Genomic DNA, 24724 nt, shown 5'->3' with positions numbered 1-24724 from the left:
TTGATCCTATCCCATTATCACTCCTACAGAACATTTCCCCGCAACTCTCCACCTTCATCTCTAAGATCATCAACTGCTTGCTCTCCTCTGGCTGTTTCCCAGCTGCCTGCAAAACTAATCTCATTTCACTTCTTTTAAAGAAACCTTCCCTCGATCCCAGTTCAGTCCAAAACTACAGACCAGTCTCCCTCCTCTCCTTCCTGTCTAAAACAGAGTGGGCGGCCTGTGATCAACTATCTGAATTCCTCACCTGGAGCCATTTCCTCGATGGGTATCAGTCTGGTTTCAAAGTTGGTCACTCCACTGAGATGGCACTTCTGGTAGTGTCTGATGCTCTCCAAGCTGCTAGAGCCGACTCCCTCTCCTCAGTTCTCATCCTCCTCAATCTGTCTGCACCATTCGACACTGTCAACCACCGGATCCTACTATCCTCTCTTAGTCAGCTTGGGACCAAAGGAGTGGTACTAAGATTGTTTAAGTCCTACCTATCCGACAGATCCTAGCAAGTGGTCTGGCGGAGCTCTTGTTCTTCTCCTCTGTCTCGCTCAACATGTATCCCACAGGGCTACATGTTCCCGCTCTGCAGCTGATGCAGAATGCTGCTGCATGAGTTGTGTTTGACTTGCCAAAGCGTTCCCATGTATCTCCTCTAGGCAGTTCTCTGCCTATAGCTGCCCATATCAAATTTATAAGACCCTGATTATTGCCTACAAATGCATCAATAGAACTGCTCCTAGCTATTTAGCTTGATCAACCAATACACCCCAGCCAGACCCCTTTGCTTGTCTACTTCTGCTCGCTTGGTGGTCCCACGCAGGTTAAGTAAAGCATGGAGGTTCTCAGTTCTGGCTCTGTTGTGGTGGAATGACCTCCCCCTTTCACTCAGAACTGCCAAAACACTGTCTACATTCAAGAAGGGTCTGAAAACTCACCTTTTCCAGACTCACTTTATCTAAGATCACTCTAGCTCCAGCTGTAAATGTTCATGTAACGTTATGATCATCCCCAAATAAGTGTTTACACAGCCGCTACTCCTGTATTGTATGTAAATGTTTGTGTACCTTATTAAAAAAAAATAATTGTAGGCAGGTTATCAGGATTAATCTATCCTGCGTTTTATGCACCTACTCGAGCAATGAACATCAGTGCATCAAGTGGAAAGTAACAAACTAGGTTCACTTAAGAATCACATGTCTGTCTCTCTTTCTCCTAATGTAATGCACAAATTTGTATTTTTGCTTTGGAGATGTGCGTTGCTTTGGAGAAAACCATCTCCTAAATGAATAAATGTAATGTAAATGAAAATATACTCAAGGCTGCTGCATCCCCTTGGGCATGTTTCATCATTTAGCTTTATATAATTTTGGCTCTTCATCTGTTTATGTGGTGGTATGCATACATTTAGATTTATCTGGGAGCTGATATATGTCTAGAGACATATATGAACATGTATACATCATGTATAAATATTCTAGTCTCTCTTTATCATTACTTTAATTATTCTTTTCACTTCATCAGAGGTTTTGTGGCTCCACTTGGTTTCTAAGGTCCTCAGAACCTTCATTTCATCAAGGCATTGCAGATGTTCGCAAACGTGTGCAATGTAGACCAGACGTTGGTAGTGAAGGTGGCTTAGGTTTATGTTTTTAAATAGGACAGGGCCATACAAGCTCATACATGATCATACTCCCATGGGTTGACATGCTTGATAATCCTAAAGATTCACACACTTTTTAAAAATAAAGACACACATTTTCTGAACCGCTTGTCCCATACACGGTCGCGGGGAACCGGAGCCTACCCAGCAACACAGGGCGTAAGGCCAGAGGGGGAGGGGACACACCCAGGACGGGACGCCAGTCCGCCGCAAGGAAAAATAAAGACATTCAGCGCTAAATTATTTTGGTCATTGAATTAATGAAAAAGTAAGTTTTCTGGAATATTTGTTTTTATTGGGCTCTTACTGAAATTTTCAGGACTTGATGTGATTACATTTTAGTTCCAATTTATTCAAATTCTAAATGTTTCACTTTCTAGCATCATTGTAGAATTAATTTTGTTACAAATATTAAATATACTGTTGGCACGTGGAATGTAAAGAGTCCATTTCCCTGGTGGAAGTCACTGAGGTAGTTGGAAAACTCCACAGTGGCAAAGCACCAGGCGTGGATGAGATTTGCCTGGAATTGCTTCAGGCCCTGGATGTTGTAGGGCTGTCATGGCTGACACGCATCTACCTCAGGAACAGTGCCTTCGGACTGGCAAACTGGGATGGTGGTCCCTATCTTTAAGAAAGGGGCCCAGAGAGTGTGAGCGAACTATAACACTTCTCAGCCTCCCTGGGAAACTCTAAGCCAGGGTGCTGGAAAGGAGGCTCCGTCCAATAGGTGAACCTCAGATTGAAGAGGAACAATGCAGATTTCATCCTGGCTGTGGAGCAGTGGACCAGCTTTTTACCGTCTCACAGATAATTGAGGGATCATGGGAGTTCGCTAATCCAGTCTACATGTGTTTTATGGACTTGGAGAAGGCCTATGACCGTGTTCCCCGAGAAATTCTGTGGGAGGTGCTTTGGGAGTATGGGATGCCGGGGCCACTACTGTGGGCCATTCAGTCTCTGTACACATGGAGCGAGAGCTGTGTCCGCATACTAGGCATTAAGTTAAGCTTGTTCAGTGTGGGTGTTGAACTCCGCCAAAGTTGTGTTGTCCCCACTCCTCTTTGTGGTTTTCATGGACAGGATATCAAGGCACAGCTGAGGTCAGGGAGGCATTATATATAGAAGTCGGAAGGTGATGTCTCTGCTTTTTGCGGATGGTGTTGCCCGTTTGGCGCCATCACATGGATGCCTCCAATGCGCACTGGAACAGTTTGCAGCCGAGTGTGAAGCAGCTGGTATGAGGATCAGGACCTCCAAGTCTGAGTCCATGGATCTCAAACGGAAACGGATGGCATGCTCCCTCCAGATAAGGGTAGAGAATTTGCCCCAGGTGAAGGAGTTTAAGTACCTTGTTGTCTTGTTCACAAGTGAGGGGAGAAGGGAGCGGGAGATCAGCTGCAGACTGGGAGCAGTGGCAGCAGTAATGTGGTCGCTGTACTGGACTGTAGTAGTGAAGGGGGGAGCTGAGCCATAAGGTCACTATTTACCAGTCAGTCTATGTCCCCACCCTCACCTATGGTGATGAACTCCGGGTAATGACCGAAAGAATAAGATCGCAGATCGCGGCTGAAATGGGTTTTCTCCACAGGGTGTTGGAACTCACTCTCCATGACAAGGAGGGAGGAGTTTGGACATCTGGGAGGAACTCAGAGTAGATCCGCTACTCCTCCACAGCCAGTGGAGGTGGTTAGGGCATCTGGTATGGATGCCACTTTGCCGCCTCCCTTTAGAGGTATACCAGGTACGGCCAACTAGGATGAGGCCCTGAGGTTGGCCCAGGACCAGCTGGTGGGATTATATCTCCCAGTTGGCCTGGGAATGGCTGGGGATCCCCCAGGCTGAGCTGGAGGAAGTTGTGAGGGACAGGGACGTCTGGGCCTCTCTGCTCTCCCTCTTGCCACCATGACCCTAGAAGGACAAGCGGGAATGAAAATGGATGGATGATATGGGTGCATTTATTGTATTTAAAAAGATTGTCTTTAAAATATGTTTTCAGCAGTAGAACAAGTATGCAGGAGAAACAAAATGTCAGAGGTGCATGTTAAAAATAAGCTGTATGGCTTAATGTTTGTCTGAATAACCTTTGCGGTCTGTGTAGGCCCCTCCATGAACCGCCACCTTACCGTGGTGGAGGGGTTTGAGTGCCTGAATGAGTCCAGGAGCTATGTTGCCTGGGGCTATATGCCCCTGGTAGGGTCTTCCATGGCAAACAGGTCCTGGATGACAGACGAGACAAAGTGCTGTTCAAAAGCATCTCATGAAGAAGAAAAAATCAAGGCTTTCGTTTACCCTGCCCGGTATGGGGTCACCGGGGCCCCACCCTGGAGCCAGGCCTGGGGGGGGGGCTCGTATGCGAGCGCCTGGTGGCCAGGTTTATGCCCACGGGGCCTGGCTGGGCTCAGCCCGGAGCCACGACGTGGAGCCACTCTTCGGTGGGCTCACCATCCGCCGGAGAGACCGTAAGGGGCCGGTGCATTGTGATTTGGGTGGTGGTCGGGGCCGAGTGCCCGGCCGACCCAAACCTCGGGCGCCAACTCTGGCTTTTGGGACTTGGAATGTCACCTCACTGGCGGGGAAGGAGCCTGAGCTAGTGCGGGAAGTTGAGAGATACCGTCTAGATATAGTCGGACTCACTTCCACTCACAGCTTGGGTTCTGGAACCACTCTTCTCGACCAAGGGTGGACTCTCCACTACTCTGGCGTTGCCCAGGGTAAGAGGCGGCGGGCGGGTGTGGGCTTATTAATAACCCCCCAGTTTAGCCGCCATGTGTTGGAGTCTACCCCGGTGAATGGGAGGGTCACCTCCCTGTGCCTTCGGGTCAGAGAACGGTCTCTCACTGTCGTTTGTGCTTATGCGCCTAGTGGCAGTGTAGAGTACCCGGCCTTCTTGGAGTCTCTGGAGGGCGTGCTGGAAAGCGCTCCCGCTGGAGACTCTGTCGTTCTACTGGGGGACTTTAACGCCTGGAGGGGCGTGATTGGGAGGAACGGCCTCCCTGATCTGAACCCGAGCGGTGAGTTGTTATTGGATTTCTGTGCTAGTCACGGTCTATCCATAACGAACACCATGTTCATGCATAAGGGTGTCCATCAGTGCACTTGGCACCAGGACACCCTAGGTTGGAGGTCGATGATCGACTTTGCAGTCGTTTCTTCTGACCATCGGCCATATGTCTTGGACACTCGGGTGAAGAGAGGGGCTGAGCTGTCAACTGATCACCACCTGGTGGTGAGTTGGATTCGATGGTGGGAGAAAAAGCTGGACAGACCTGGCAGGCCCAAACGCATAGTGAGGGTCTGTTGGGAACGTTTGGCGAAGGCCCCCCTGTCAGAAAGGTCTTCAACTCCCACCTCCGACAGAGCTTCAACCAGGTCCCGAGGGAGGTGGGGGACATTGAGTCCGAATGGACTATGTTCCAAGCCTCCATTGTCGGGGCGGCGGTTCGGCGCTGCGGCCATAAGGTCTCCGGCGCCTGTCGCGGCAGCAATCCCCGAACACGGTGGTGGACACCGGAGGTAAGGGATGCCGTCAAGCTGAAGAAGGAGTTCTATCGGGCCTGGCTGGCTCATGGGACTCCTGAAGCAGCTGACGGGTACCGACGGGCCAGGCGGAGCGCGGCTCTGGCAGTCGCCGTGGCAAAAACTCGGGCCTGGGAGGAGTTCGGTGAGGCCATGGAGGAAGACTTTCGGTCGGCCTCAAAGAGATTCTGGCAAACCGTCCGGCGACTCAGAGGGGGGAAGCGGTGTTCCACAAACACTGTTTACAGTGGAAGTGGTGTGCTGCTGACCTCAGCTGAGGATGTGCTCGGGCAGTGGAAGGAGTACTTTGAGGATCTCCTCAATCCCTCCGACACGCCTTCCGTAGAGGAAGCTGAGGCCGGGGACTCAGAGGGGGACTTGTCCATTACCCTGGCTGAAGTTGCTGAGGTAGTCAAAAAACCCCTCGGTGGCAAGGCTCCGGGAGTGGATGAGATCCGCCCCAAGTTTCTCAAGTCTCTGGATGTTGTGGGGCTGTCTTGGCTGACACGCCTCTGCAGTATCGCGTGGAGCTCGGGAACGGTGCCTCTGGACTGGCAGACTGGGGTGGTGGTCCCTCTTTTTAAGAAGGGGGACCGGAGATTGTGTTCCAACTACAGGGGGATCACACTCCTTAGCCTCCCTGGGAAAGTCTATGCCGGGGTACTGGAGAGGAGAATCCGACCGATAGTCGAACCTCGCATACAGGAGGAGCAATGCGGTTTTCGCCCTGGCCATGGAACACTGGACCAGCTCTATACCCTCACTAGGGTGCTGGAGGGTTCGTGGGAGTTTGCCCAACCAGTCCATATGTGTTTTGTGGACCTGGAGAAGGCATTCGACTGTGTCCCTCGTGGCATCCTGTGGGAGGTACTTTGGGCTTATGGGGTTCGGGGCTCGCTGCTATGGACTGTTCGTTCCCTGTATGACCGGAGCAGGAGCTTGGTTCGCATTGCTGGCAGTAAGTCAGACCTGTTCCCGGTGCATGTTGGACTCCGCCAGGGCTGCCCTTTGTCACCGATTCTGTTCATTATCTTCATGGACAGAATTTCTAGGTGCAGCCAGGGAATGGAGGGTGTCTGTTTTGGTGGCCGCGAGATCTCGTCTCTGCTTTTTGCGGACGATGTGGTCCTGTTGGCTTCATCAGGTCAAGACTTGCAGCGTGCACTGGGGAGGTTTGCAGCCGAGTGTGAAGCGGCGGGGATGAGAATCAGCACCTCCAAATCCGAGGCCATGGTTCTCAGTCGGAAAAGGTGGATTGCCCCCTCCGGGTTAGGGGGGAGTTGCTCCCTCAAGTGGAGGAGTTTAAGTATCTCGGGTCTTGTTCACGAGTGAGGGAAAAATGGAGCGGCAGGTCGACAGACGGATCGGTGCGGCGTCCACAGTAATGCGGTCATTGTACCGGTCTGTTGTGGTGAAGAGGGAGCTGAGTCGTAAGGCGAAACTCTCAATTTCTCGGTCGATCTACGTTCCTACCCTCACCTATGGTCATGAACTTTGGATCATGACCGAACGAATGAGATCGCGGATACAAGCGGCAGAAATAAGTTTCCTCCGCAGAGTGGCTGGGCGCACCCTTAGGGACAGGGTGAGGAGCTCAGTTACCCGGGAGGAGCTCGGAGTAGAGCCGCTGCTCCTCCGCATCGAGAGGAGCCAATTGAGGTGGCTCGGGCATCTGTTCCGGATGCCTCCTGGACGCCTCCCTGGGGAGGTGTTCCGGGCTTGTCCTACTGGGAGGAGACCTCGGGGCAGACCCAGGACACGTTGGAGAGACTATGTCTCCCGGCTGGCCTGGGAACGCCTTGCGGTTTCCCCAGAGGAACTGGAGGAGGTGTGTGGGGAGAGGGAAGTCTGGAGGACTCTGCTCGGACTGTTGCCCCCGCGACCCGGCCCCGGATAGCGGAGGAAGATGAGATGAGGTCTGTGTAGGTCCATGTATGTTGAGTTGGTTTGTTTTTTGATTTGAAATTGAAAAACAAAATGTGAATTATAGCACCTTCATTTGCTTTTTTGTTTTAAAATGAAAAACATTATGAATGAACTATGTTTAAAAACCATTTTTTTGCTTAAAATGTAAAATATTTCAAAATATGCCTCATTTAGAGTTTCTTGCCATCTTATTTTTTGACTTTGAGCTACTTTGAGTTACTTTGTTCTGCGGTATTCTTGAACAATCTGCATGTAAACTAATCAAAACCATGCATAATCCATCAGTGGCTTCACGTTGACTTCGCTCCTTATTCGTAAGTTAATATGGTTCACTACGTGCTTTTTCAAAAGCAGCAAGAGTGTCACAGTAAGGGAGGATGACATGTCCACTGAGAAAAGGCAGCAGGATTTTTCAGGTGCTACTACTTATGAAGCTCATTACTAATTAAGCGCAAGTGTTAAAAGCACCATGGAGTTCTAGGTTACATTTATTTATTTAGTAGACACTTTTCTCCAATGAACTCTATGTAGTATTATCATCCCACACACCTTATTCACCACTTACACTGCTAGATACACTACTTAAACAGTCACTCTTCTATACATCAGTGGAATACACTCTCTCTGTCACTCACACACTATGCGTGAACATGAACAGCATGTCTTCAGACCATGGGAGGAAACCCATGCAGACACAGGGAGAACATGCGAACTCCAGACAGACTGAGTGAGAATCAAACCTACACCCTCTCGCACCACCCACACACTGTGAGACAGCAGCACTACTTGCTGTGCCACAGTACTGCCTGTTCTAAGTGAGGCTACTTGTTAGATTGCAAATATTGTTCACTTTAGGGCATTCATCATATTTTGTATTTTGAGATTTTGATTTCTACACTGTCTCACAGCACCTGGCTGGTATGAGAGGACATGAGTTCGATCCCCACTCAGTCTGTGTGGAGTTTGGGACAAGCGGCTCTGAAGAAGAAGAAGATTTCTACACTTCGTATAATTTAAAAAAAAAGTCATTTTCCTTTTGTTTGTGCTCTGAAACAATAAAAAGCCATATTTTTCTGCTTTCAATATTAAATCAAAAGACGAATGAAGGCATCGTAATTCGCATTTTGTTTTTCAATTTCAAATAAAAAAACAAACGCAACATACATGGACCTTTTGTATAACTATTTATTTTTTCATGTATATCATTGACATTTCTAACATTTCTTGTGTGTCTGACAATGTTATTTTGAGAGTGAATCCTTTACGTTGTCTGAATGGGTTTAGATGGGAATTTTCTTCTAAGCTGATACTGATACTTCCAAACTGTTAAGGTAAGTGAGTGTTTTGTTTTTACTGCTATAATTACAAGAAAAGAACAACAAGTGCAAAAGAGCAAACATGATTTTATTGAAACCCTTTTCTTGATAAATGGCTGAGATGTATGCCTTTTCTGTATTTTCCATGTTTTTCAAAAGCTGTGCTAAAAAGTCATACTTTGTACTTAATGAATAGCAAGAAAACTCATGCTTTAATATAGACACTCAAATTCACAAAGACATCTGGCCAAATGCCCTGCCATTTCAATAAAAAATATTTTTTTAAAACTTTTTTACAGGGTACAGTTTTGTTTGCTTTATTAATATAAAAATGTTTAATACTTATTGTGAAACACGATTTAATTTACAAAACAATTATAATAAGAATAATATTACAATTAAAATGAACATGAAATTAAGACCAATCACAGCTCCATCACCTTGCCTTACACAAACTATGTGTTTTGGAGGAAATACTGCTTGGTGTGTAATTTTCCCAACACACACAGTGTCAGGTCTTGAGTGGACAGTTCAGCCGTTTACAGTGTTGGTTGGAACAGAAGGACTCTAGTGAGGTGTCCAGCTCCTGAGCTTTCCTACCTAAGAGTGTCTTTGTATTTTTCAATGCTTCAAGAAAGATCAGGATCTCTAGGAAGTGCTGAGCCTCATGTTACAGGGGGATAGCCAATGATCAACACATGGCAGAAGGAAAGCGTCTCAGCATTTGGATGAGGGGAAAAATCGTCCAGGGGATAGAAACTTGTAGCCATTCCCTGTAGGAAGTCTGACCGGGCGGGCACCAGGGCTGCTATTCGTCGAGGCTGCACGTGGCGGGACAGTTTTACTTGAGCTGCTGGGGTGGTGGCCGTTGGGGGGGTTTCTGAAGTCACTCTCAAGAGAGCTTAGCTCTGGGCTGTTATGCCGTGGTGAAAGGTTCAAGAGGTTAAGGACATCACCTCTGCTGGCACCCATTGGCCTTGGCCCACCACGAAGAGCCCTCATGGGACCAGAGTGGACTTGCTGCTGAGCTGCATTGGCCCAGAAGGTTTTCAGGTTGTGGATTGCCTGCACCTTTTCATCAATGGCCGCCCGTTTCAGCCGGTCCAAGTCGGGGGCATCAGCCGGGCTGGAGCGAGCAGAGCCGGTGGAGGAGTATGACAGGGCGGGGGAGGGAACGCTACCACCAGGGGACTGGTGACCTGAGCTTGGTGAGATGTTGCTGGGTGAGCGTGAGATGTGGCTGCTGTAGGGTGAGCTAGGATACTTGAGTTTGAACTGAGCCTGGGTGTCCATGGTGGGAGAGGGGTGACTCCCATCTTTCAGGGATGTGTCTGACGTGGTAGGACTGCTGTACCCAGAGCTGACCTTCTGCAGGGAGGATGTGCGGGATGGGGGCTTGGGGCGTGTGAGGGGGGGCGACGACTGTGCCTTGTTAGTGGTGCTGCTCAGTGGCCGACTGAAGGCACTCGTTTCAGAGGAGCGGAAAGCAAACCCCCCCGTTGGCACTGATGCTCCTCCAGCTATGCCATCCAGCCCGCCCCACTGCAAGTTTTCCACAGCCTGTAGGTGGCACTGTGTTTCTTCCAGGATTTTCTCAGCTAACTCCTGGGGGTCTAGGGTTGGTCCCACAGTGGCTGTCTTCTCCTCCTGGGACCTGACGGTACTATCCGTCTCTGTACTTGACTGGTCAGATTCACCTGTGTCAGAGCTGCTCACCTTGCCCACCTTCTGGAAGAAACAGTTGTTAGGGCTGGGTGCCAGGCCAGCCTTCACAGGCGACGTGGGTGTGCTTACACTGCCCCGTGAGGAAACTGACACTCCATAACCCCGCCCCTCCCCAGCACTGGGGCCATCATGCCCCCGCTGGAGGCGCCTCTGTCCATGGCCTGATGGCAGGGGCAGAGAATCACAGTGGCTGCCCAGCGGCTCACTGCTTATGATAGAGAAGCCCTCATACTCTTCCTCCTCTCTGCTTCCACCAGCCACTACCCTGTGGGAGGAAGAGTGGCCGCACAGCATGCCAGCATGGCGGTGAGAGAAAAGCCCTGTCCCACCACGGTGGCGCTCCAGCTCCTGTTGCCGTGAGCGCTGGGCCAGAAAGTCACTTGCACTCTCAGACTTAGACACGAAGCTCAGGGATGAAGCCACAGAACTTAGGCTATAGACGGAGATGACATCGGATGCCAGGCTGTCGGGGTAGGGTGGGGAGAAGGGTGGATTTGGGTAGCCCAGGACCAGCGGGTTAGACATGGACTGGGCCGAGGCCAAGGACTCCAGGGAGGATGAGCTGTCCAGGCTTAGGCGCTTGGGCAGCTCTGTGGAATCTGGATGGAAAGACAGAGGAAATATAAAGTATGGCTCATCAGCATTTACCATGGTTAGACAGTGTGTCAGGGTACATGGAAGGGCAATCACATCAGTAAAGAGAACAAGAAGTGGGAAGGATGAGTACTCAGAAGAGCCAGTGATATAAAAGGATAAGTGTATCTTAACACTCCTGCTGTGGAAAAAAAAATTCAGCTAAACTAATAAATGGGAACGGTAATGCAGTACCGAAGAGCGCCAACAGCGACTGCAGAGCAAAGTGCGTGGTGCGACGGTTTGCCTGCTTCCCCGTCTTCAGCACCACTTCCTCCTGGCCGACCTCACACAAGTCGAACCCTGGAAAAGGTAGCAGAGATAGTCAGGGTTACATGTTACGATGAACATGGACAGCCCCAACAGAACAGGTCACATCTATGCTGCAGGACCCAGCTCACTGGAAATAGGGACCTGTGTCCTACCATCCCTCAGGCTGCAGTGTGTGTGTGCGCGTGCGCTGGGGACCTGGCTGACACACTCACCCAGGGCAGCCAGGAACTCATGGCAACCAGGCAACCGCCACAGGTGAACACTGATGGACACCTGAATGGGTGCCAGCGAGAAGTCCTGTTCCTTGTCCCCTGTCTGCAGCTGGACCAGCACCTGATGGAGCTTTAGACACAGCAAGGTTGGCACACTGTGCTTCTAAAGACAAATCACACTCAAATACTACATATGTCAACATTGCCTGTACTGTGTGTAGTGTGCATGCACTAGTCATATGTAGGAGGTGTTAGCTGACAGGCCACAGACACAACAAATAAACGTTGCACTACAACTAGTCTCAAAAAGGGAGAAGGAGTCTTGGCACACCTTTTATAAATGTAACTGTAAATTCTACTGTAGTATAGTTACTCTACAGGGTAAAGCTGACAGTAATTCTAAAGAACAAGTCTGTGTAAAGTAGCACAACTCCCAACCAGCACTTCTCCCAATGACACTGAATACAGTGACTTTACAGAACACAGTGGGAAAAAACAGAGTCCCCATTGTGTCAAATCTCCACAATGGCCATTTGCAGTTAAGGCTGTTGTCTCTCCTGTACAGAGGGGGAGTCCAGAAAAACTTAAGGTTACTGTGCGTTTCCACAGGAAGTGTCCATTTCTTAGCTCAGGGTGCTAAGTTCTCACTGTGGTTAATTCTTATTTCTAGGGATTATGGGAATATTTATCTGCTATCTGTTACAATTTTGTGATTAAAAATTAACGTATAAACCGTTATGCAGCTACTCATGTGATGTACATTGCTTCATATGATGGAATCTAATTAACCGCACTTTGAATCACGCATCTGCATCTCTCTGTTAATGTAATGTAGTCATTGTATTTTTCTGCGATATGTACATTGCATTGGAAAAAAGCACCTGCTAAATGAATAAATTACTTATATACCCAGCATTAACAATAATTTGACAGTGAAGGACACTTTACCAATTTAGGGGAATTATAAATCATGTGTCATTCATCCATATACAAGTGGTCTTAAGACATTTTACCATTAACCTTGTATTATTTTTGAGAACAGAAGTTTGTTCATAACACCTAGTAATGGTCATTCCAGCTACTGTATAACAACACTGCCTGAGCATGCAGTCACAAGGCACCATATCTGTTATTGTCTGGGTCTTAGTCACGCTCACTGATAACAGCAACAGTTTTGATTACAAAACTACTTCTGTGATTCCCTTCAAGTTACTTTATTTAAAATGTCCAACAAGTGAAAAAGTATGTATTTTCCTGATGCTGAAAAGAAGACACAAGACAGATTTAGAAAAAGTGAAAGCAACAGTACAACATAAAATATAATCATAACACTACTGTATTTATAATTTTATTCTACAGTATATTAGTACTATTGTAATGACTAATGTTGGAATTGATGAAAAATATAACAAAGCTCAATTATACAACACAGCATTAATGCATGCTCTTTTTAAATTACCACTACAATAATTTGAAAAAGGTTGACTTGCAACAAGGTCATCAGAACAGAACCCCTTTGTAAGTCGAGGACCACTAGTACTCTATGTATCTGTTATTCACTGTAAGCTTCTGTCATTCCAGAAACAATCAGATGCTCATTCTTCAGCCATTCAACAAAGACACTTGGTCTTTGTTTCATTTGTTTCCCTAGTTAATGTGCTAATATTTGACACAATTATCCATTTGCTTTTCAACTTCAGAACATGCAGAATTAAAACAAGAAGTTCTCTTGCAACAGCAAACTTACCATTCCCACCATATTTTTTACAGCCTTCAGACAGCAGATTTAGAAAAGAGAGAGAGAAATCTTAATGACATGCACAGCTCATTCCCATCATGCATTCACAACAGCCAGTAGGGAACACACAAGAAAAACGATGCACAATCAAAAATTAGTCAAATGCTTCATACAGTGTAAAGACAACACAAATATAAAATATTTTGTCAAATGCACTTAAGATTGCTACCTTGAAGTGGAATATAGAAAACAGCTAATGTGGTGTTTTTGTATAAAACATTTCAGTGAAAGTGAGGCCAAGTGTACACAGTAGGTGTTGGGGACACTACCTCAGTGTTTAAGAACTAGGACTTAGTGATACAGTGTTTCACTAGTGACAGAAACCAGAATCCTGTTAGGATTGGGATAGCTAGCAGTATTGTGGTTACAGCTGCTGCCTTTGGACCCAAAGGTTGCAGGTTTCAATCTCACCTCTAGCGGTAGTACCCTTGAGCAAAGTACTTAACCTAAATTGCTCCAGTAATATTACCCAGCTGTATAATTGGGTAAATAATTATAAAGTGGCTTAACATTGTAAGTCGCTTTGGAGAAAAGGGTTTCATAAATATAAGCTGGTGATCAGTCCTTTTGTAGTAAAATGTTGCTGTTAACAGCACATTTGTACCTCAAATTACCAACAGAACTGGGACCCAAAGTCAGTTTGTAACTCAGAATTGTTCACCTACTATGTCACAGTAAATAAAAGCTTAATACAGCTTAATCATTTTGTATTTACAGGATAGGTACTGCTGTAAATATGAGATAATCAGATAAAGCCAAAATTACCTGAAAATTAGCCAAAAAACTCATACAGCTCATACAGTACAGCGTCTTCATACAGTATAGAGAACGTTCCTCCATACTGGACACATACTGGTAACTGTACCAAATGATACTGTTAATTGAACTGTACCAGCAACCAGTTAAGTATGTTGTCAAAATACTTTAATAATAGAAACATTTCTCCATTTATTTGCTGGGTAGTTCCTGTGAAATTGTCTTAAAAAGAGATAAATTCAAAAAAATTCCGTGTGTGGTCTACAAAACTGCATGCTCATTTCCCCCCCTCCCTTGAGTTTCTATTCTGTGTGCTTTTTGCTGCTTCTAATTGTGCCAAGTGGAATTGCTGGTCATTTCTTGCTCTGTAATGGAGAAAGGTTAAAAAAAAAAAAAACAGGCCGGTGACAAAAATGCAATAAAAAAATAAATATGCTTGGAAATGTTTAAATCTTTTAAAATTCAAAGTCTGATCTTTGTAACACAAGGTATAAGCATACCTGTCCAGCAGCCTTTTCCTTATCACAAGAAACTAAGTATGTTAACCATAAGTCCTTTTGATGTTTGAAATACAAGTTAAATCCTCCTTTACTTAAAGTCCTCTTAGTACTTCAAATGAGCATTTGCTATTTTCATTTTACATTGTCTTACAGAGATGTTAAACCATAATCTGGGTTCAACATCAAATGTGTAATGCTTTTTTAAATTGTGTAATAAGCAGTCACCTCTTGCCAGTCCTTTCCTGTGCAGGGACCTACCCTGTTGATAAGCTCCTCCCCTGTCTCCGAGGCCGTGACCAGCTTGCACAGAGCCATGAGAGCGGCTGGCGGCAGGCCTTTCAGAAGGACAGGTACAACTATGTGTGAGAACCCCATGAGGCACCAAGAAATCGCCACATGCACATCTGCTTACAAAGTTATGTATTCAATATGCTTACAATATTTATTCGATAATACATTTCAGCTTAGAGAAGTGCACAGGCTCTGAATTGCCATCCAGCAGGAAACCTGCTTTGTTTTCATATTTTATGAAAGCATAGGGAAGCGAAATTAACAGAGCAAGCAAACAGATTATATAAAGTTGAATTAACTGATTGATGGATTGGTCATTTTCAAATCCATTTTTTCATGTTTTGATTTACTGAAGCCCCATCCTTTGAATACATCTGGTTGCCCCATTCCCATACCAAGCAGGGACTGTAGGGTGGTGCTGCACTGCTGTAGTCTGTCCCCAGGGTCCATCGTGGGGAAGAACACGGCAGCAGGAAGCCCCGCGCCAGCCAAGTCCAGACGGAACCCGACAGCCATAAGCAGTGCCTGCCATCCGGGCACGCCTCCAACTTTGTTCTCCACACTCTGTTGGGATGTGTACATGCAGTTCTGCTGCCCGTTCTGGATGCGCTGCAAAGATTTCTCCACCTGTCAGAGTGGAGCCATGCACCAAGGAGGAGCAGTGTAGATGAAATAGTATTGAGCATTAATTAGTATTTGCCTTTTAGATATATAACTGGGGAAACAAATTACATCGGTTCTATTTACAGGCAACAAAATGATGCAGTAAGTAGTGCTACTGTCTGACAGCACTTGAACTGTGCAAGATGGGTTTGATCCCCTCTTAGTCTGTGTGGAGTCTGCATGTTCTCCTTGTGTTCATGGGAGTCACCCAGTCCAAAGACATGCTTTGAAGTGAACTGGTGACTGTAGCTTGCTCATTTTGTGTGTGTGTGTGTGTGTGTGTGTGTGTGTGTGTGTGTGTGTGTGTGTGTGTGTGTGTGAGAGAGCGAGAGAGAGGGAAAGAGAAACAAAGTGTGTTTCCCAGTGGTGTATAGATGAGTGACTTACTGTTGGTAGTGTTCCTACCACTGTAAGTCATCTTGGGTAAAAAGATCTGGGTTAAATACTACTACAAAGTATTCCCTGAAAGTAACTTGGAGAAGAGTATCTGCTAAATTAATAAATGTAAGTATATTCAAAATCTGCAACAAACATTTTTACAAAATTATAGGTATTTACACAAAGTTATCTTTTGCTGGCACCATGCCACTTCTAGACAGAACAAGCTAATTATATTATTTGCACAGGTAAAATGGCAAGTCCCCTCTACACATATAGCCACATTAAACTTTTGACAACCTGCTAAATTTACTTCCAGCTATGCAGCAAACACAAATCAGAAAGACATTGCATAGTTAAACGGGGCTGGAGAACGGACACTGCTTTCTAAGACTGAAATTCTGGAAGCAGAGTTGCAGTGTATTCCATATGGATGGAAAGATGTGGGTGTGGCAATGGGGGGTATGGGAATTTCTCACCAGGTGCAGAAGGACCCTGAGTGCATCACGGGCCTTCTCAGGGTGCTGCAGGATCTCTGCCAAGGCCTGACTGACCAAAGACGACGGACTGTTCAGCTTCACATCACTACCAATGAGCATGAAGCCTGCAGATAAGACATGGACAAATCCATCATTCTATGATCCATATTTGAGTTCATAGGTAGTATGACAACAAAGTTCATTTGAATTTTAGGATTCAAATCATACATGCTCGAAGCGCAACTGCATGATGGAAGACTATTTTTTAAATATATGTTTCAGTATGCTTTATATCATACTAATGTCCATTTGAACAGTTGACAGACTGAGGAACAGACTTTGACCCTAGCTGGAGTGTGACAAGGAGTCAGAGCACACTAGTAGGAGTGTAATGGGGGTTACTGAACTTCCTAGTTGAAGTGCGACAAGGGATTACTGACCAGCCCAGTTGGAGGGGTGGGAGAACTGCTTGTTGCTCTGCACAGCCTTCATTGCATCAGCCAGTGCAGCACTAGCCTTGACGCCATTGAGCAGGGAAGTGTAGAAGGCATGAACAAACACCTTGGAGGCAGCTACAGGTATGGGCCACAGCGACACCAGCACGCACTGTGCTCCGGCTGCCAAGAAGGCTCGAGTCAGTCCTACTACTCCGTCTGCTGTCAATTTGCTGTTGGACTCTTGATAGGACCTACAGAAAAACAGTGGTTGACTGGTTAAGGGATGCTGAATCGATTCCAAGCAAAATATTTGCTGTCATCAGACTTTAAGTAACTTAACCTGAATTTATGCAGATTTTTCAGCTGCACAAAATGGGAAAACAAACTCCCTAAGAACTTGGAGAAATATGAGCAATAAAAAAATGTAAAAACTCACTGAGTTCAAGTCATACATGTGTGAAATCTTAAGGTTTGCAGCCAGGCTTTGAATGATCTGTCTACTCAAATCCAGCCAGCACGGGGTGGAAGTCTGCAAGTCACCTATCTCTCCATAAAGTGTAAAATCTCTGAAAACTCACTAGGGCAAGCTGATCCCACTAACACAACAGATAGTGAAATGGGGTTCTTCAGTGATGCTCTATAGCCAAAGTCTCCAAGTACCATATCCCAGCAAAGTGTATGACATGTGGTCACGTAAGCACATTTGCCCCACGGCCCATTTATGGACACAGAAGTTACCCACCCGAGAACCACCAGCTTAACAGGCAGTCGTAGGTCCAGAATGTCAGCGGCGGTGAGCAGGAACTCCTGCAGCGGTGGGATATCGCAGATACTCTCCACATCGCTGCTGTCTTCTTGCGTGCGTAGCCCTTCAGTAATGGTGTAGCCCTTCCCAGCCCCACTTCCTCCCACTCCTCCACCTCCCCCAGAACTACCACCAGGGCCTGCCCCATCCTGGTTTGGAGTGAGCACCAGGGCAGCCAGCTTCCAGGAAATGTGAGTGGCAAAGTGAGCGCACTCGGCCTGGCTGAGGGCACTCATCACGCGCTCCTTGGTGGCAGTGGCACCTGCCAGCGGCTGACAGCCTAGCAGCTCTGACACCATGCTGGCCTCCTCTTCAGCTGAGGGCATGGGACCCCACAGCCAACGGTCCATCACTGAAGGAGGCAGCTGAGGGTTGCCAACCACTGCTGCCATGGAGGTGCCTCCACAAAGGGTTGGCACCGCTCGCCGAGGGTGTGTCTGAATGAAGACAATTGCCAGCTCAATTGAAGAGCTAATTTACCACCTAATCCATTATAGCTACTGTTCCAAGTTATCCATTATAGCTGATAAGATATGCAGAATCTCAAATGTAGTGCAGGAGTGATCAGGCGCATAAACCCAAGCAAAGAGCAGCTCTTATAATTCAACACAGAGCGACACTTTGGCACTTTCTATTTAGTTTCACTTTTGCCTGTAGCTAAACAGCATATAGGAGCAGTATGAATGGATTAAAGTAACAGTTGGTACTTTAACAGTGTAAGTCTCTTTGGCAAATAGGATCAGCTAAATGAATACAGATTAATGTATGGAAAGGACGTGGACTAGGCGGCTGCTGGTTTGGGAAAACAGGATGACAAATAAAATATGTTTTTGAATAACAGTACTGTTGGTGCCTGCGGAAGTAAAAATTCATTGCAGTGACCCTGCTCTTCACTCAGGCCTATAGAAGGATTAGCTGACAGAGAATGAAGTGAGACCTCAGGAATCCACACAGAGGGAGAGGCACATGCCCACCTTGGAACTGGCCCCCAGGCTCCCAATGGAGGGCACAGTGATGAGGCTGAAGCGCTCATACAGGTACTCATTGGATGAGCTACCCTTGAGCAAGGAGAAGGGCACCAAGTAAAGATCACCCTCCAGGACCAGAACCAGCTGCCGGTGGCGGCCCACAGGCCCACTGGAATGCATCAGACCCTGTGGCGCAGAGTGTCATGGGGGAAACACAAATCACTGGATCATGGTACCAGACAGTAGGGGCATTGCGGTTAAAGAAACTGGATTTAGGTGTGTAAGGTCACATGCTTATGTCTAACCCTAAGAATGGTATTCAACTTTTAACCACTTCAGTAAAATGGCACTATGAGTGGAAGCACTGCTGCTTTGAACACAAATCTGCAGCTATGCAAACTAATTTAACAACACAAACCCAGAGAGAAAAACACAGAGGGAGGAAACTTAGTAAACCACAAGATTAAGTACATTAGAGGGCAGCAGATGGCATAATGATTATACCTGATGACTTGGGACCCAAGGGGTAACGATTCAAATCCTACCTCCTGTTGTACTACCCTTGAACAAGGTACTAACCCTGAATTTCTCCAGTTAAAATTACCCTACTGTATAAAAGGGTAAATTAGTGCAAGTACCTTAATGTAAGGTGCAAAATGAAGCCTACAGGTGCTGGGAGAACAGCATAATGGAAAAGATTAGAAACTCTGCAAACAGAAGTAAAGGAAATACAGGCTGTTGCTGGTAGCCTGCTTGCAAGATGTGAAAGTAAAGTATTCAAAGTGCTTCTGCATGGGCTTCACAACAGTGACTGAGTTTTTCACACTGTGATTCAAATATTTTAGATGACTTATTTTTTAAAGAAAAGCAATAATGATCCATCCTATTTGGGACAATCAGACACAGTGGAGCTCTGGGTGTTCATTTGTCCACCCATATTGGGACAATAGGACACAGTGGAACTCTAGTCGCTACTAGAGACTCACACTGCTAGTTGGAATCAATCTTACTATTAAACAGCTGTGCCCCCCTAAGTGAACATCTGCCCCACTGACTGCTGGAATGGATCATAAACCCACAGCTCCTGTTGAAAAGATCTGCATAACACAAGCTGCTCCCACCATGTGTTCACAGTGCTCATTGGCAGTCCTACAATGGTAAAACTTCTTTACTCTGTTTTCATACATACTTACAAGTCCCTGAGTGCAGTGAAGCCAAACACGTCTAGGAAGTGGACTGGCAGCAGAATACAGTGAAAAGAGTGACATGGTGGCATGCCAGGTAGGGCTGGTGCTGCACAGCACATAAGCTGTCCGACTGCACATTGATTTGAATCTGTGTAGAGTTTACGTGTTCAGGGGGTTTCTCCTGGATCCTCTGGTTTCCTTCTCCCTTGCAAAGACACATTCCAGCTGAGCTAGTGACTCCATATTGCCTGTATTGTGTGTCTGTCTATGTGTGTTACACTGCTCAGTTTTATAAATGTGTGAATGATTGTAGGTACTGTACTGCAGTGTATTTAGAAGTGTAAGTTACCTTGGATAAAGGTGTCACGACTAAATACTATTTAATAATCATTGTATGTCACTTTGGAGAGAAGTGGCTGCTAAGTGAAAGGATGTAAAGGGACTAAAGTGGAACACCACAGGGGCTGAGCAGGAACACGTTGCTCACCCCCTCCATGGGCGCGATGAGCAGGTCGTAGAGAGCGCGCAGTGGGGGTTTGCTGAGAGTGGCAGCCCGCTGTGGCAGTGAGGAGCTGCTGTCCTTCACCGGGGACACAGTGTTGCTGAAGAGGCTGGTCATACTCTGGCAGCTCCTGAAAAAGCCATAGAGTCTGACATCAAACTGACAAAAGACAAAGGAGGCAATTTAGTGTGACTTTACTCATGTTGCATGTGTGAAGCGCACAGACACTAAACCCTGTAGGCTCCAGTAAGCAGTAAACCAGCGATCAGGGCAGGAACCAAATCTGTGAACCCCTGCCGAAGGAAAACATGTAAGGTCATCATACAGACGAGGTCTTAAACAGTCCCTTCCCCACCATGCTGATATGGACTGTGTGTAAACTTGTCTGTTATGTAGATATTCTACTCCAGACACCTTAATGGTACCTCCCTTTAGAAGCCATCACCTACCAACTTCCTAGCAAATCAAAATGTAGAAAAGCTAGACAGGCAACAAATATGACAGCAGTAACAACAACAATGTATGATGGTGTGTGTAACATTTTTCTGCCTAACAGAATGTGTGAGTGTGTGCGTGACTGTGTGTGCGACTGTGTTCAAAGCATAACCCTCTTCAGCAATTCTGCGATGGACAGGCTGTTAGCCAATGCCTGTCCAGGACGAACAATGCTCTGGTCCACTGGAGCACGACACAGAGGAGAGCAAGAGGACTAATTAGAAAGACGGCTGTAAAGCGCACAAGCTTACAATAAGCGGCAAGGTGAACGATGCAATCACAGATACACAAACAAGAAAAGAACGAAAGCACAAACAATGTTTTCAGAAAGATGGCCTGAGGAGCTGGGATGCTGTGCTGCCAGTTGGCCACATGTCCACTAGATGGTAGCACTAAGCTCCAAAAAAGGACCACTTTGTCAGGGCATCACATCCTCCACTGCCTACTGGGGGAGCGGCATATGTCTGCTGCTTATGCTCCCTGCAGCTTACTGTCCTTAAAAGTTTGACTTGCTGATAACATCTCTGGGAACTGAAGCGTACAAGTCATCTCCTGCGTCTAGAAGAATCCATAACCAAACACCAGAGGGGAATTTCCTCAGTCGCGTTTGACTGGCCCTTCTAAGCGGTGCTCAAACCGCACGTCACACGTTAGCAATTCACCATAACAAATTGTGCTCGAGGCCAGTCTACCACGTAAGGAAAATCTAAAACACTGCCGAGGGCAAACTGACTGCATCTTCCTACAATCACAATCAAGCCCAGAACAGCAAGTGAGGCACCATGGTAATAGTAGTACTGGCCAGGGACAATCTGAGTTTCCACTAAGAAAGAAAACAGTAACCTTTACATACTAAACAGATACCGTAACATCCATCCATCCATCTTCCTCCGCTTTTATCCGGGGCCGGGTCGCGGGGGCAGCAGTCTGAGCAGAGTACTCCAGACCTCCCTCTCCCCGCACACCTCCTCCAGTTCCTCTGGGGGAACCCCAAGGCGTTCCCAGGCCAGTCGGGAGACATAGTCTCTCCAACGTGTCCTGGGTCTGCCCCGAGGCCTCCTCCCAGTGGGACAAGCCCGGAGCACCTCCCCAGGGAGGCGTCCAGGAGGCATCCGGAACAGATGCCCGAGCCACCTCAACTGGCTCCTCTCGATGCGGAGGAGCAGCGGCTCTACTCCGAGCTCCTCCCGGGTAACTGAGCTCCTCACCCTATCCCTAAGGGTGCGCCCAGCCACTCTGCGGAGGAAACTCATTTCTGCCGCTTGTATCCGCGATCTCATTCTTTCGGTCATGATCCAGAGTTCATGACCATAGGTGAGGGTAGGAACGTAGATTGACCGGTAAATTGAGAGCTTCGCCTTACGACTCAGCTCCCTCTTCACCACAACAGACCGGTACAATGACCGCATTACTGCGGACGCCGCACCGATCCGTCTGTCGACCTGCCGCTCCATTTTTCCCTCACTCGTGAACAAGACCCCAAGATACTTAAACTCCTCCACTTGAGGGAGCAACTCCCCCCTAACCCGGAGGGAGCAATCCACCTTTTTCCGACTGAGAACCATGGCCTCGGATTTGGAGGTGCTGAATCTCATCCCCGCCGCTTCGCACTCGGCTGCAAACCTCCCCAGTGCACGCTGCAAGTCTTGACTTGATGAAGCCAACAGGACCACATCGTCCGCAAAAAGCAGAGACGAGATCTCGCGGCCACCAAAACAGACACCCTCCGTTCCCTGACTGCGCCTAGAAATTCTGTCCATAAAAATAATAAACAGAATCGGTGACAAAGGGCAGCCCTGGCGGAGTCCAACATGCACCGGGAACAGGTCTGACTTACTGCCGGCAATGCGAACCAAGCTCCTGCTCCGGTCATACAGGGAACGAACAGCCCGTAGCAACGAGTCCCGAACCCCATAATCCCGAAGCACCCCCCACAGGATGCCACGAGGGACACGGTCGAATGCCTTCTCCAGGTCCACAAAACACATATGGACTGGTTGGGCAAACTCCCACGAACCCTCCAACACCCTAGTGAGGGTATAGAGCTGGTCCAGTGTTCCACGGCCAGGGCGAAAACCGCATTGCTCCTCCTGAATCCGAGGTTCGACTATCGGTCGGATTCTCCTTTCCAGTACCCTGGCATAGACTTTCCCAGGGAGGCTAAGGAGTGTGATCCCCCTGTAGTTGGAACACAATCTCCGGTCCCCCTTCTTAAAAAGAGGGACCACCACCCCGGTCTGCCAGTCCAGAGGCACCGTTCCCGAACTCCACGCGATGCTGCAGAGGCGTGTCAGCCAAGATAGCCCCACAACATCCAGAGACTTGAGAAACTCGGGGCGGATCTCATCCACCCCCGGAGCCTTGCCACCGAGGAGTTTTTTGACTACCTCAGCAACTTCAGCCAGGGTAATGGACAAGTCCCCCTCCGAGTCCCCAGCCTCAGCATCCTCTACGGAAGGCGTGTCGGAGGGATTGAGGAGATCCTCAAAGTACTCCTTCCACCGCCCGAGAACATCCTCAGCTGAGGTCAGCAGCGCACCACTTCCACTGTAAACAGTGTTCGTGGAACACCGCTTCCCCCCTCTGAGTCGCCGGACGGTTTGCCAGAATCTCTTTGAGGCCGACCGAAAGTCTTCCTCCATGGCCTCACCGAACTCCTCCCAAGCCCGAGTTTTTGCCGCGGCGACTGCCAGAGCCGCGCTCCGTTTGGCCCGTCGGTACCCGTCAGCTGCTTCAGGAGTCCCATGAGCCAGCCAGGCCCAATAGAACTCCTTCTTCAGCTTGACGGCATCCCTTACTTCCGGTGTCCACCACCGTGTTCGGGGATTGCCGCCGCGACAGGCACCGGAGACCTTATGGCCGCAGCTCCGAACCGCCGCACTGACAATGGAGGAGCGGAACATAGTCCATTCGGACTCAATGTCCCCCACCTCCCTCGGGACCTGGTTGAAGCTCTGTCGGAGGTGGGAGTTGAAGACCTTTCTGACAGGGGGCCTTCGCCAAACGTTCCCAACAGACCCTCACTATGCGTTTGGGCCTGCCAGGTCTGTCCAGCTTTTTCCCCCGCCATCGAATCCAACTCACCACCAGGTGGTGATCAGTTGACAGCTCAGCCCCTCTCTTCACCCGAGTGTCCAAGACATATGGCCGAAGGTCAGAAGAAACGACTACAAAGTCGATCATCGACCTCCGACCTAGGGTGTCCTGGTGCCAAGTGCACTGGTGGACACCCTTATGCATGAACATGGTGTTCGTTATGGATAAACCGCGACTAGCACAGAAATCCAATAACAACTCACCGCTCGGGTTCAGATCAGGGAGGCCGTTCCTCCCAATCACGCCCCTCCAGGTATCACTGTCGCTGCCCACGTGGGCGTTAAAGTCCCCCAGTAGAACGACAGAGTCCCCAGTGGGAGCGCTTTCCAGCACGCCCCCCAGGGACTCTAAAAAGGCCGGGTACTCTACACTGCCGCTAGGCGCATAAGCACAAACGACAGTGAGAGACCGTTCCCTGACCCGAAGGCGTAGGGAGATGACCCTCTCATTCACCGGGGTAGACTCCAACAGATGGCGGCTGAACTGGGGGGCTATTAATAAGCTCACACCAGCTCGCCGCCTCTCACCCTGGGCAACGCCAGAATAGTGGAGAGTCCACCCTCGATCGAGTAGAGTGGTTCCAGAACCCAAGCTGTGAGTGGAAGTGAGCCCGACTATATCTAGACGGTATCTCTCAACTTCCCGCACCAGCTCAGGCTCCTTCCCCGCCAGTGAGGTGACATTCCAAGTCCCAAAAACCAGAGTTGGCGCCCGAGGTTTGGGTCGGCCGGGCACTCGGCCCCGACCACCGCCCAAATCACAATGCACCGGCCCCTTACGGTTTCTCCGGCAGGTGGTGAGCCCACCGAAGAGCGGCTCCACGTTGTGGCTTCGGGCTGAGCCCGGCCAGGCCCCGTGGGCATAGACCTGGCCACCAGGCGCTCGCATGCGAGCCCCCCCCCCAGGCCTGGCTCCAGGGTGGGGCCCCGGTGACCCCATACCGGGCGGGGTAAACGGACGCCTTGATTTTTTCATCATAAGGGGTTTTTGAACCGCGCTTTGTCTCGTCTGTCATCCAGGACCTGTCTGCCATGGGAGAGCCTACCGGGGCATGTAGCCCCAGACAACATAGCTCCTGGACTCATTCAGGCACTCAAACCCCTCCACC

The 24724-nt window shown here is 48.2% G+C and overlaps 1 protein-coding gene across 5 annotated transcripts in view; it reads right to left on the bottom strand.

Moving 5' to 3' along the window:
* Window positions 1–8334: 8334 nt before the first annotated feature.
* LOC108934815 (tetratricopeptide repeat protein 28-like) overlaps window positions 8335–24724 on the bottom strand; it is a 283873-nt gene continuing 267483 nt past the window's right edge. For 3 of the 5 annotated variants that reach the window (XM_018752936.1, XM_018752939.1, XM_018752940.1), the window contains 11 exons: window positions 20011–20155; window positions 18343–18522; window positions 17306–17805; window positions 16567–16814; window positions 16127–16251; window positions 15002–15233; window positions 14541–14650; window positions 13009–13032; window positions 11262–11391; window positions 10972–11079; window positions 8335–10742 (listed from right to left, as the gene is read on the bottom strand). In XM_018752936.1, coding sequence (XP_018608452.1) covers window positions 9136–10742; window positions 10972–11079; window positions 11262–11391; window positions 13009–13032; window positions 14541–14650; window positions 15002–15233; window positions 16127–16251; window positions 16567–16814; window positions 17306–17805; window positions 18343–18522; window positions 20011–20155 — 3409 coding nt within the window. In that variant the 3' untranslated portion in view covers window positions 8335–9135. The remainder of the gene's footprint in view (window positions 10743–10971; window positions 11080–11261; window positions 11392–13008; window positions 13033–14540; window positions 14651–15001; window positions 15234–16126; window positions 16252–16566; window positions 16815–17305; window positions 17806–18342; window positions 18523–20010; window positions 20156–24724) is intronic. The other 2 variants (XM_018752937.1, XM_018752938.1) reach the window with 2 other exon arrangements.

This window comes from Scleropages formosus, chromosome 1 (genome assembly GCF_900964775.1).
Source record: "Scleropages formosus chromosome 1, fSclFor1.1, whole genome shotgun sequence".
Taxonomy (NCBI): Eukaryota; Metazoa; Chordata; class Actinopteri; order Osteoglossiformes; family Osteoglossidae; genus Scleropages; species Scleropages formosus.
Note: the sequence above shows the minus strand (reverse complement) of the source record. Positions and strands in the feature narration are given on the sequence as shown.